The sequence below is a fragment of the Hyperoodon ampullatus genome (assembly GCF_949752795.1).
Source record: "Hyperoodon ampullatus genome assembly, chromosome: 17".
Lineage (NCBI taxonomy): Eukaryota > Metazoa > Chordata > Mammalia > Artiodactyla > Ziphiidae > Hyperoodon > Hyperoodon ampullatus.
Genome location: NC_136930.1, coordinates 17,318,383 through 17,331,470, shown reverse-complemented (window position 1 = coordinate 17,331,470; position 13,088 = coordinate 17,318,383). Strand labels below are relative to the sequence as shown.

The following is a 13,088-nucleotide window of genomic DNA, read 5'->3' as shown; positions in this document are numbered from 1 at the left end:
TCTAGATTTCACAGTGGAAAGACCCAGGAATAAGCATTATGGCTCCCTTCTCCCCTCTGCTGGCGTCCACCCTATCAGCCTCTTTTAGGGGATTTCCCAGGAACCAGACCTCTCCTATCATAAAGCCTAGGTTGAAGGAGGAGGACTAGATTACCGGTAGAATTTTCAGGACTTTTCCTCTTATTCTCCTTTACTAATCTACAGATTCTGTGTCTGATGGAGAAAGGGGGGGAAAGCCCAGAAAGAAAACCCTTGTGAGTTAAATTTAGAACACCCTTTAAAGTATCTAAATCCTCTCTGTGTTTCTGGCCCTCTTGTCATTCCTGCTTGAGGGTTAGTGTCTTGTCATCCCTGCTGGAGAGGTTTTAAAGCATCTCTTGTCCATGGGGGTTTCCTTTTGTATTCTCTTCAAAGGAAAAAACGAATTTACCTTAGAGATTAGGGAGCTGTGGGGTTATTCATTTATTTTAGCAGGTTTTTTTTCTTCTCCAAATTCAACTGTCATTTTTATTAAATTAATATTTAGAAAACACTTAGATAGTATTTCATTTTTAAATGGTAGGTTATCTAGATATTGAAACACTCTAAGCCACTTGTGTGCAAAGTGAGTTTCTTGGAATGTTAGTTCCATAAGAGGTTTCTTGGTGTTAGGTTTAAAAAAAATTTTTTTTGTTCAAATAAGAATGGGAAATAATGGGTTAAATTGTATATGTATTTTTAAACTGTAGCATAAGAGCCCTTAATATGCAGTGTTATGTACAAGAGGAAGAATGAAACTTCTGGCAGTTAAACTGTGATACACCATTGGTTGAAAGACATGTATCCCCATTTAGGAATATTAAGAAAAAAATGTACATCTTAGAATAGATGAAATAGGGTACATATTATCTAATGTTAGTATCACCTTTTAACTTGAGTTTCCTCCCTGTTAGCTTTTCTGAGCTGCATTTTAGGCTACACTTGAGCTTTTGTTAACCCCAAGGGCTTGGAAACAAGTTTCATTCATTTATTGCTTCCATGTTTTCTCCTCTCCCCATCTCCACCTCCACCTCCACCGCACATACAGGCTCTGAACCTTCAGGTGTGGCACAGAGCAGCTTCCAGTCACAGGGGCTTCTCTTAATGTTAGTGTCTATAGAAAGATGAGGCAGTAATTCTAGGGTTTAATAAGAGGAGTTAAGATTAACACGAGTGGTGTCTGCGCATAGCCCTTACATGTGCCTTTTGATTACCAGCTTTGTGTACATTTAAAGGTAATGATCTCCTGTTAAGAGCTAGAAAATGATTATGTTCTCTAACTCCTTCGTCCTTTCTAACCCTCACCTTTCCCCTCACATACTAGTTGTCTGCTGTTAGTGTTTCTTGTGTAGTTGGTATAAGACTAATCATTCCATTTAAATTATTGATAAACTATATTATATAATATAAACTGTAAATTATAATTTATTCAACCAAAACGATAATCTAGAAGTCAGAATTCTGGCAGCGTTAGTTTTGTGGAAAATGATAAAATTCAGACATTATTAGGTACCTGCTATGTGCCATTGTTACTGTGCTAAGTACTAGATTACTAAGAAGAAGAGGAAACGTGTTTTGGCACTGAGGGGAATCTAGCACCAAATAGGCTTTAAAAAGTCTTTTAAATATTCACCGAAAGCTGTTCTATTAAAACAGGTGAATTTTATTCTGTGGTGGACATGGTCCCGTGAGTTTCACTTTCCGTTGTATTCAGAGAGTAGTCAGCTCCCTGAATACAAATTTTAATTTAACTGTAGGCATTTTTTAGTCATAACTCTTTGATTCCAGTTTCTTTTTTCACAAAAAGAAACTTGCTTTTTGAAGATTGGGTTCTGATAAGTAGATGAGTTTATTGTTTGTTACAGTAGTAGCAGTTTATTCCACATGAACACAGGTTATGACTTTATAGGACAAACAATAGCAGATCATCTATTCTTTAAAGTAGACATATAATTTCATGATAATAATTTTTCAGGAATTTTCTCTAACTGTATAAACAGGGTAATCTTGGTATAGTCGTTTTAGTGTCTTATGCTCTCTTCTTCCTTTCTGTTAAATTACTGTTATTATTATCTCATAAGAGTTAGATCATAGTTACATATATGAATTTTAGAAGTGCCAAGTGGACTGTCGGTTTTCCTTCCTGCTACCTAGGTAGTCCTGTTCACCATTGCTATTTGGTTGGACCTATCATATTATCTACTAACCTGCCCTCAGTGGCTTTAATACAAATTTGACATGTTTCCAAATCTTCGTAGAGGCACATATTTCTTGTGTCTGATCAACATCCAACAGTTTTCAAGAAAATTCTTTCATAACCTGTCTTCAGTGTTGTTAGTTGTAGTTACAGCTATTTCTGATGTAACTCCTTGCAGAGCTGCCGTATGCTTCTAATATTGTTCTAGTCAGGGCGTACGCATTGCAGAAATGCTAATGTGTCTTTTCCCCCCTTTGCCTCTTACATACATTTTGGAAACCGAATCCTTTGGTCTCTCCTTGATGATATTTGTTTACAGGAAAACAGTAATCCCTTGTGGAGGATTATAAGTTGCTAGGGTGTCTCAGACAAACCTAGTTAGGTAGAGTTTTGTTTTGATTAACTCACAAAAGTAATTATTAAATTATTTCTAGGGAGATAAGATAAATGAAACCAAAATTCTTTACAACCTAATGCTGCCACTTTAGGTTGATAGTCATTGTCTAGTAATCCCATTGGAACCTAACCCAAACCACATACGCACACCTGTTGTTGTTTTTTTTTTAACAATTTCAGTGTCAAGAGGTTACATTGCCTGGAATATATTATTTTTTCAGTTATGACATCTGCATTTATATTGTTTCTTATGCATTCTGTAATATTTTTGCTAGAGCTTTCATTAAAACTATCTCCCCCTTATGTTTTCCTGTTTTACAACTTCTTATCTATTTAAATTCTTTTTGGTTTCAGAGACGACCACCAGATAATTCTTTTTATGTTCGAACATGTAACAAGAATCCAAAGAAAACAAAATGGTGGTATCATGGTAAGCAGTTTTATTTTAGAATGATAACTTCTCAGTATTTTGGTTTGAAAGATTATATATATGCTTGCTTGGGAAAAAGAGAGAATATATAATTGATGTTGTACTTTTGTAATATGGAGATGAATCTTTAAAATAGTTTAAGATATTTTATGGATAAGTTAGACTAGATTTTTAATGGGGCACATAAAATCATGACCATCATACAAGTAAAATCTAAAATCGCTTTAACATTCTGCTCTACCATTGTACTGCAGAACAGAAGTCCTTAATAATACTAGGTCAAATTAGAACTAGCCTGTTGGGAAACCTGTTACTTGATATAGAAGTTATGACGCCTCGTGTACTCATTTAGTTATGGTACTGTTGTTAGGGCGGAGGATCGCATTGTTAGAGATGGCCCGTTAACGTAAAGAAAGCTCTTCCTATTCTAATAGTTATTCCTGAAAAAATTTGAGGTTCTACTGATTGTAGCTTTATGAATACATTATGTTTAATAATTTAATTTCTATTGTTTCTGTTGGGTAATGGTAGCTTAATAATTGAAGGCTGCTAGCATCTTTTCTAAGCTGACTACTGCTTCCTCAAAGAGGTATTTGAAATTAGGAACAGAAAGTTTACATTCACAAGAAACCATAAAATAATTTATAAAAATTATTTTTAAAGTATTATAAAAATGTATATTCTTTACAAATTATTGGTTTAATGTAATTCAGTAGAATGATAGAGTGGGTGCTTTTAAGGTTTGGAAGAAAGATGAGAAGAGCAGTATGAATTTTGAATTAAAGGATAATGAAGGAGGATATGTCTACCAAACACCAAAAGATAATAATGCAAGAATAGACGTTGAAATAGAATTACTCTTTTTGGGCTTCCCTGGTGGCGCAGTGGTTAAGAATCCACCTGCCAATGCAGGGGACATGGGTTTGAGCCCTGGTCCGGGAAGATCCCACATGCCGTGGAGCAGTGAAGCCCGTGTGCCACAACTACTGAGCCTGCGCTCTAGAGCCCGCGAGCCACAACTACTGAGCCCACGTGCCACAACTACTGAAGCTCGCACGCCTAGAACCCGTGTTCCGCAACAAGAGAAGCCACCTCAGTGAGAAGCCCAGGCACCGCAACGAAGAGTAGCCCCCTCTCGCCGCAACTAGAGAAAGCCCACGTGCGGCAACGAAGACCCAACGCAGCCAAAACTAAATAAATAAAATAAATAAATTAAAAGAAAAAAAGCACAGAAAAACCTCAAATCACAGTCGATATAAAGTTAAAAAAATAAAATTTTGAAAGACATAGCTTGATTAAAAATAAAGACCATTTATAATAGTTGCTTAGGAATAATTACAAGCCTGGGCAAAAAAGTTCAACACAGTAAAATAATGAAAAATTTAATATTTTGAAACTTACTGAATTGGCACAGTTTTATAAAATGAATGCAGTGTTGGAGGAGGAGAATAAAGGGTAGAATAAAACAGTGTTTTCAGGGGACATCCCCATGGTCCAGTGGTTAAGGTTCCATGCTTCTACTGCAGGGGGCACGGGTTCGATCTCTGGTCAGGGAACTAAGATCCCTGCATGCCCCATGGCAAAAGTCAAAACAAAAGACAAAAAACTGTTTTCATATTTGCTGGTGGTATAGCAAGTTAGTGTAATCCTTTAAGGAAACAGCAGTTCAGCAGTATTTAGCAGTTCAGCGATATTTAACAAGCTTGAAGTTCAAGACTGAACCTTTTGTCTCAGTTGCTAAACTTCTGAGAATCCATCCTTGGAAAATCATCTTTAATACAAAAAATGTTTGATGCATGCAATGTTCCATGGAGCATTATTTATGATAGGCACTCTGTTCCTTATCCTCTGTTGTTTCCACGTGTGCTATTTGCCTGGAAGGACTCCTTCCACTCTTCTTGGGAACTCTTTCACCAAAGCCTTGTTGATTACTCCCTCCTTTAAGGAATCTGATCAACTTTATTACTGTACCAGAATGCTGGTTTTGTTTTACTTTTTAAGATATCCCCAATAATTCTGATATAGCTGGTCACTTGATTGATAACTACTGTTTCAGGGATTCTTAAATATAAAAGGACAGGTTTCCCATGGGAATTCTTTCTGCATACTGAAGGTCCACTAAAACTAAACAAGATCCTACTTGAATTAATTGGCCATTTCCTTCCGTTTACATTTCTGCCTTCTCATTCTTGCATTTCGTCTTGCCTTTTAGGACTAAATACTAAGCTGTCTCTTCCCTCTGTGCCTTTACAAAGAACCTTTTCAAAAAGAAAAAACATTCCTTGAGTGTCACAGCACCCTTTACCTTTGCATAATAAGTTCTTAAATTCATCAGAAATTAAGATGAGTCAATCAAGAATGTTGACAAATACAACTAAATCAAACATTTTTTAAAATGTCAAAGTTGCCAAGATAGTAGTCATTCTATTTCAGACCCAACCTCACTAATAATAGAAAAATCCCCCAATTGTTTTTTCCACAGTGTTTTCAAACCACTTTTAAGTCTTTTTGTTAAACTTGAGAAGAAATTGTCTTAGAGTGATGGAATTTTTTAAATATGTATACTTTGAAAGTACAGTTCTCTTTGCCACTCTATCCCACCCCATCGTTAGACAGTATATTCCCATTTTTCCCTTCCTTATTCCCTGGTAGGGAAGATAATCATCTCTTAAGCCCTCTAATGCTGCCTTGTATAGTCAAAAAGACTTATCAGAAGGCCTTTACTTAAGAATACTTCCAGAATTTCTTATTGCTTGCTTTTTAAAAAAAATATTTATTTAGTTATTTATTTTTATTTTTGGCTGTGTCGGGTCTTAGTTTCGGCGTTCGGGATCTTCATTGCAGCACGTGGGCTTCTCTCCATTTGTGGTGTGTGGGCTTAGTTGCCCCACGGTATGTGGGATCTTAGTTCCCCGACCAGGGATCGAACCTGCGTCCCCTGCATTGGAAGGTGGATTTTTAACCACTGGACCACCAGGGAAGTCCCTTATTGCCTGCTTTTGAATAAGAAAACTTGCATAGTAAAACTGGAAATATAAAAATTCTTTAAAATAAAATATACTTCATAGTAGAAGTTATTTTTCATAGTTAATGGCTTTTATCTATTACTTGTGAAAGCCATACTTTTATAACTAAAGTAGAAAAGTCTTTTAACAGTTTAAAGGTGGATCATCTCCCAAGTTAGCCAAGAAGTACTAAGAAAAGAGGCTTTTCAAACTAAATTAACCTCTTACATAATGTAAAATAGTACAGGGTTTGTATAGGAATTCATTTTCCCAGTAAACAGATTAAAAGTATCCCCCTCAATACAAAGTAGCCATTTTAAAAAGGCACCTGATTGTAATTCAACTGAATCATGACTATCCTTTTCTAGTTTCCTGTCCCAGGTACAGATAAATTTTTTTTCGTTTACAAATAATCCTGTTTAAAACCTCCTCAGTTCATTGCCTTACAGTGACCATTCTCATCTCACTGTGTTTTTTGCTCCTGCTTGAATCCTATATGCCTGAATCATTCCTCTCCTGCATTCTCCCTTAAATGGACGGTTTTGCTCCATGAGTAAGTGTCATACGAAATCAAAGAAAGGTAGTGTTCGTTATGCTTTGAGATGATAGGGCACCCGCTCTGTCATACAGGTGGTTGGGTACAGGGACTCTTCCTTGAACTCTCCCTTTACCTTTACAAGGCTAAAGCATTTCAGCTGTGTAGTGTATATTGTCTTCTCCTTTATACATTTCACAATAACAGTTATAAACAGTATGAAAAATAGCCCACCTTGGTATTATAGTTGAATTTGGAAAATCTTATCAAAAAAGGTAATCATACTCATTTAAGCAGAACCACATTAGCTTTGTTTTGGAACTTTTGAAGTTTCAGCTTACGTTTTTCTGCTTAGCTGCTTTAGTTCCAGAAGATCTTCATTGATTATGTTCTCCTTATAACTAATGCCAGTTACCAAGAAATACGGACTCTAGTTATTTTCTTACCATCCTCTAAATTCTGAAAGGATTACAAGATCAGAGTAGTGTCCTGATGTGACCTGCAATGCTAAACAAAAAGATCAGAGACTGAACAAAGACTTGCTTGGAGTTGGAAGAACTCACTGAAACACTTAACGTTTCAGTTTCTAGAAACCAAGCAGAATTGTAGGCCTCATGTCAAGCTCCACAGCCCCTCTGTGTGGTGCTGACCAAAATACTTGGGTCGGCATGGGTCAGAGTATCTGTCAGGTGTAATCAAAGAGGCAAGAGAGGTTTTGGTTCAGGTACTGAGTGACATCTGTGTACCTCAGAGGGGGCTTCCAGGATGTAGGCTGGAGGCATTAATGAAGAACAACAAATCTGAAATTGAGTTGATCTCCTGGTTTTAGAAGAGAAGGACTCAGCTGACACACCAAAATTGAGCTGCCAGATACCACTGTTGGATTCTTGATAAAAAGCCTCTGTGAGCATAAATTTGTGATCTTTCACATTATTAGTATACCTTGAAAATTAGGCCAGTCACGCTACCCCACTGTTACTGTCTTTGTACACATCACACCTTATATTGCATTTCTTTTGAGATTCTTCTCTAGAACGCAATAACCTGTTAAAGTGTAAAAAGTCATTGGTATGTGAATACATGTTCCTTGTTGTTAATTACGTGAAGTTGACTATCAACCTGTTGTCCAGAGCTCTCTTATAGTTTTTGTTCACTAGGAATTAAGGTCATTCCTGCACTGGAATGCAGATATTCTGTGTTGCTGATTAAGGTGGGGGTCCATATGCTTTGAAAATTAGTTGAGCTGAGAATAGGGTTAAAAAAGTAAAGAGGCCTAACAAAAATAGGTATTTGAATAAGAGCTCATCTCAGCATACAAAAGGCTGAAGAATTCACCTATGATTCAGGTATAGAATCTTCCTTAGAAAACAGATCTGTACCCAGTTCAGTGCACAAATTAATGATTGAGCCTCAGAGTTCTGTATCGTAAAACAGACATAATTGTTCTTTAAAAAGATGAAAAGTATCTTTTTATGAGATCCTAAGACTACTTCAGTGAGATAGCCAACTAGAGTCCATTCATGATACCCATCAGTTTCCTGGGGTCAATATTAAACGTATATGACTTAGTTTCATAAATGGTTGCTTTTCACAGATGGGAGTACAGATCTGTGGTTCCTGAAGCAGCTTCCTTAAGGTGATAGATACTTGAACAGTATAGTTTAAGACGGCTGCTGAGTATGGGCTGCAGAAAACCAGGCTTATGAGAACTAACTTGGCATAATGTTTCAGTACTATGTCCAATAGGCTGATGAGATGGTAATTTGGGGAGGAGTCGAGCAATGTTTCTTATAAAACTGTAGACGAGGGCCTCCCTGGTGGCGCAGTGGTTGAGAGTCCGCCTGCCGATGCAGGGGACACGGGTTCGTGCCCCGGTCTGGGAGGATCCCACATGCCGCGGAGCGGCTGGGCCCGTGAGCCATGGCCGCTGAGCCTGCGCGTCCGGAGCCTGTGCTCCGCAGCGGGAGAGGCCACAACAGTGAGAGGCCCGCGTACCGCAAAAAAAAAAAAAAAAGAAAAGAAAAAACTGTAGACTACATTCTGGTTCCATCCAGCTGGAACATTTCCTTGTAGGATAATGAGGAGATAGGAACACAAAATTGTCTCAGACTAGTATTAACCAACTCCTTTTCTCCCTGCCTAATAACTATCCATAGGTTTACCTGTGTTCGTTTTGAACCTTTTTATTTGTACTACCTTTTAGGGTTACAAAACCACTTTCTAAATTCCTGAGTCCAAACTTTCACTCTAGTTTAAGTCTTTGGCCTTTATTTCCTACGGGATAACAACTCTATTGTCTACTGTGTAGTCTTTCTTGAACCAGTTTATCAAAGGAAAACTTTTAATTCCCAAACTGTTGAGACACAAGCTTAACTGTAAAGATTTCTTTTTGTGTTTCTTGGAGGTAGCATCCCACTTCATATCTACTGACCTCTTACTATGTTCCTTTTCTTCTAGTCTTCTCTCCCTGGGAATATCCAGGGAGATGGTTTCCAATATAATGTGATGGTTTTTATACTTTGGGGAAAATTGAATGACCACCTTCTAATATAGTTCTCTCATTCACATTTCCCAGAAGGCCAGTGAAGTTAGCCATGGTAGGTGTCACCTCTTTGGAACTGGTATTTTATGTATTATATTTGAGGGTATAATTTTAGTAGGTTCTTCTGTAGTTCCAGAAAAAATTTAAGTGGTTTATTACGAGACTTTTTTTTTCAGGCCATAATTTTGCCACAAATACTTTAGCCAAGAGTTTAAACATATTGTGTTCTTTCACCACCTTTTATAGACCTGTATTTGTCTTGATCCAAGATAGGTTTACTCTACCAACTTTTTTTTTTTTTTTTGGAAGCCAGTCCTAGTATCCAATAATCCTTTTCATATAGCTAGGAAACTGTGTTCCTTTTGTTAACTGTGTTTTGCTTCTTAGTGATTCCCTTCTTATTTAGGGAAAAGGTAGACATGGGTTTGGCTCATAACCTGTCTTCATACTGAACTTTTACTCATAGATTCCTTATTACATATAGCCATCATGGATATGTAATGTTGTAGTCCCTTTGGGTCCAGCTATCAGAAATAATTGAAATCCATCTTCAGAACTTATTTAATAAGCTTATTTCTCCAAAGATAGAGGATTCAAAGCAAGAGGTATCGTGTTAGTCCTAAACATCTTTTAACATCTGACCCAAGATGGGGATGGGGATTGGGATTGGGAGAATGGCTTCTCATAGATCTCCTAATCATTCTGGTGGCACGTAGCACATTCATACAACAGCCTGCTATACTGAAAAACTTTCAGAGTTAACAATCTGTTAAAGATACATTTATGGTTCCACCTATCAAAGATGATATGCCTTTGGAGATAAAAGCTATCTAGTTAACTAGATAACTTTATGTTTAATTTGGATTTTATCTGTCACTTTTCTTATTGTAAACATTGTTATGTGGTACGATACTAAACTTCATCCCCAGTAGTTTGACATACTATACTAGGTAGAGTTTAGTGCCATCTTTTAGCTTAGAGATTTAAATGTTTTAGTATTAATTTCAAGAGACCCTAGTGTTATAAAATACTCTGTTGGAGAAGTAATGTTTTAAGGAAGCTCCTCATTATTCTTAAGCTTATTCTGATCCATGACAAATATATCCTCTTTATTCGAAGATCCAGTCATTTAAGAAACAGGTGCTTAATGTGACAGTTAGAGGCTGTAAACTATCTACTTGTTCTCTTCTTAAAGATGTTCTTATTTATTTATTTAAAGGATTCTAATGATTTAGAGACAGTTTATTTTTAAAATTTAGTCTGTTTCACCCTTTAGGTTACCCTTAACGTATAGGATCGTAGAATGTTTCACTAATTTGCCCAGCATAGAAGTCAGATTTACTGCTTTTTAGCTCTCATTGAGTCTTTATGAATGAGAATTTTATTAGCAGTATATCAATCCTAACATGGGATGGTTTGTGTAAAATATTTTGGCCAGTTGTTTAGAATTTTCTCCTTGAGAGCTTTCACAACTTTTGGGTAGTTGCCACTAGTCTTACTTCTTTCTAGAGATTCTTTCTGAAGAATAACCAGTCCTCAAAATCCTTCAAATAGGTTTTGTGAAGTAAATTTTGTAAAATAAGTCATCAACTCCCCAGAATTTATATGTGTTACATAAATGTGTTGAGCCTTTCAGAAGGTGTTACTATACCTGTGGGATTGTGTTTTTTAAAATGACCTCCTTTGCATGTATATGTATACTTGCTGAAAAATTTATTTTCTGAAGAGAAATTAATAACATGTACTACTGATTGATTTAGAGATTGTAGCTCATATGTGCAGTTACTTCTTTCAGTGACATAACTTGTATTATTCTGTGTTAAATAGCATGACAGTGTTGGTCAGAAGTTTACTTCCTGTCTCATTACAGTTTTAAATTGTTGCCTGTAAAAGAATTCTCTTATGATTGGTAAATCATGAATATGTGCTAACATATATCAATTTATTATTTGAAATAGAACATACAGATAATAATATCATTTTAAGATTTGTGTAAACTACCATTTCCCTGAAAGAATACAGCTTGATTTGCTTGTCACTATATACTCGAACACAAAATGGACTTTTTTATTTGCAGGGATTGGGGGAGACAAGTCAGAAATGTAAACCATGTTCTTCTTGCTACTTGAAATTATTTCTGTATTAGACTAACTTGCAGATTTTACTTATGCATGCTTGACTATTTTAATTATCTTTTTTCTCCTTTTCTTAAAGATGATACTTGTTGATGCCACTGTTATCATCCTCCTAGCAGAAGATAGTCCTACTGAGAAAATGAGCACTTTGATCATTCAGTCTTTGAACTTTAACCTTTGACTGGAAGTGACCTATAGGCAATGAAGACTACTTCCTTTTACTGCATTTTTACTCGTGTGCATTCTGGGCGCATGTTGATCGCTGGTTCAGTCCAGGCAACTGACATGCTTTTATTAGTCATACAGTATTAATGCAGGTGTCAGGAAATGTCAAATATAATTCCATTTTTTATTTTTATTTTTTTAAGCTTTTGGAAAAGTTCCAGGTCCTCATGTATTGTGCAATAACAATGACTTCCTTGGCGGTTTTGGGACGTTCATTGCCGGCAATGGACGTTGTAACAGGAAAAATTTTCATTAACTCCTGCCACCCAATGATTAATGCATGATAGGGCCTATGAAATGAACTTATCAGTTAGAGTGGGATTATAAATAAAGTGAGGGATCCAACATTACTTTGAAAGTCACCCCAACTGCTTATATTTGGATTCTATGCACTGTGAACCTAAGGTTAACAGCATGAATTAACATGCGTCTTTAAAGGACTGTAATGAAAGATCATTGCGTATTTATTGAATTGTTTATATCTGCTGTCAAATTGTTTTGACATGGATAGTTTTCAAGTGACATTGGCAGAGAGGTACAATATGTTATCCCTATGGTGAAAATGAATTCATTTGTTGTATATAGTTCCTCAGTCTCTGAAGTAAAGGTGTGAGTAATATAGGGTATGAATGGTTTAATCAGGGCTTTATTTTGGAAGTAAGAAAAATGGCAGTGACGAGTAAACTGCTGCAGTCCATGAGTTGGGCTTGTCGTTTGTACGTTAACGATTTTCCCCAGCAGATGACAGCCTGCTACTTCCCGCTAGCCGTCAGCATGAGCCCTGCTGCCTCGACACTATTTCATTTATTTGTGTTTGGAAAATCCATAAACATTTTTGTTTGCAGTTTTGTTTCTTTTGTTATGTTAAGTCAAGTTTGAATGTTACAGTACTTTAATTGAAAAACTTTTGTCAAGTTTTTTCTTGTAAATTTTCTTTACTTGTAAGTATCATCTTGTCCTTCAATCCTGTACCCTAAAATAAGAAATACATTTTTGACAGAGGCTTAATGTTTTAACAAAAGAGTGTGGACATTTTTATTTTAAAATTTAGGCAGAAATACACTATAGAATGATATGTTTGCTTATTTGTCTCACACAACCATACAGTTTTGTTCTGGAGGGATTTGTTTTGTTTTGCTCTGTTTTGTTGTTATTTAAGACTTTGCTTACAGCTAGATAACATTTTCTGTAGAAAAAAAAATTGTTTGAAAGGTCCAACTCTCAGTACCATGTAAGTTAATGATACTGCAACTAGGTTCTCTTTTTAAAAAGCAATTAATGTATTTTATAAATTACCTTTTCACATATGCAAAATCTGTTTCTACTACAATGTTATTTTTACTAATGCCTATTGTTGCACTCTTTTTGACATATCCTGCAGTGAATATAATGAATCAATTTGGGCTTAAAAATGAAAGCCAGTTGGCTAAAAGGTTTGAAATATGTACCCCAGCAAAACCATCCAATCAATAATTGGCAAAGAATATTTTAAAAATTGTTTTTAATCTCTGTATAGATGACATTTTGTAGCTTTGTACATGTTGTTAATTAAGGGCATATAATTTTACACTCTAAAAGTATAATTGTTGAACTCAGGGGTGGGTA

At 36.1% G+C, this 13,088-nt stretch overlaps 1 protein-coding gene across 1 annotated transcript in view; it reads left to right on the top strand.

Annotated features, from left to right (window-relative positions):
• Window positions 1-11,739, top strand: part of UBE2W (ubiquitin conjugating enzyme E2 W) — a gene marked incomplete at both ends in the record, with an annotated part of 69,246 nt that extends 57,507 nt beyond the window's left edge. The window contains 2 exon segments of the mRNA XM_079722134.1: window positions 2,966-3,041; window positions 11,627-11,739. Of these exon segments, the coding sequence (XP_079578260.1) occupies window positions 2,966-3,041; window positions 11,627-11,739 (189 nt within the window).
• Between the last annotated feature and the right edge of the window lie 1,349 nt (window positions 11,740-13,088).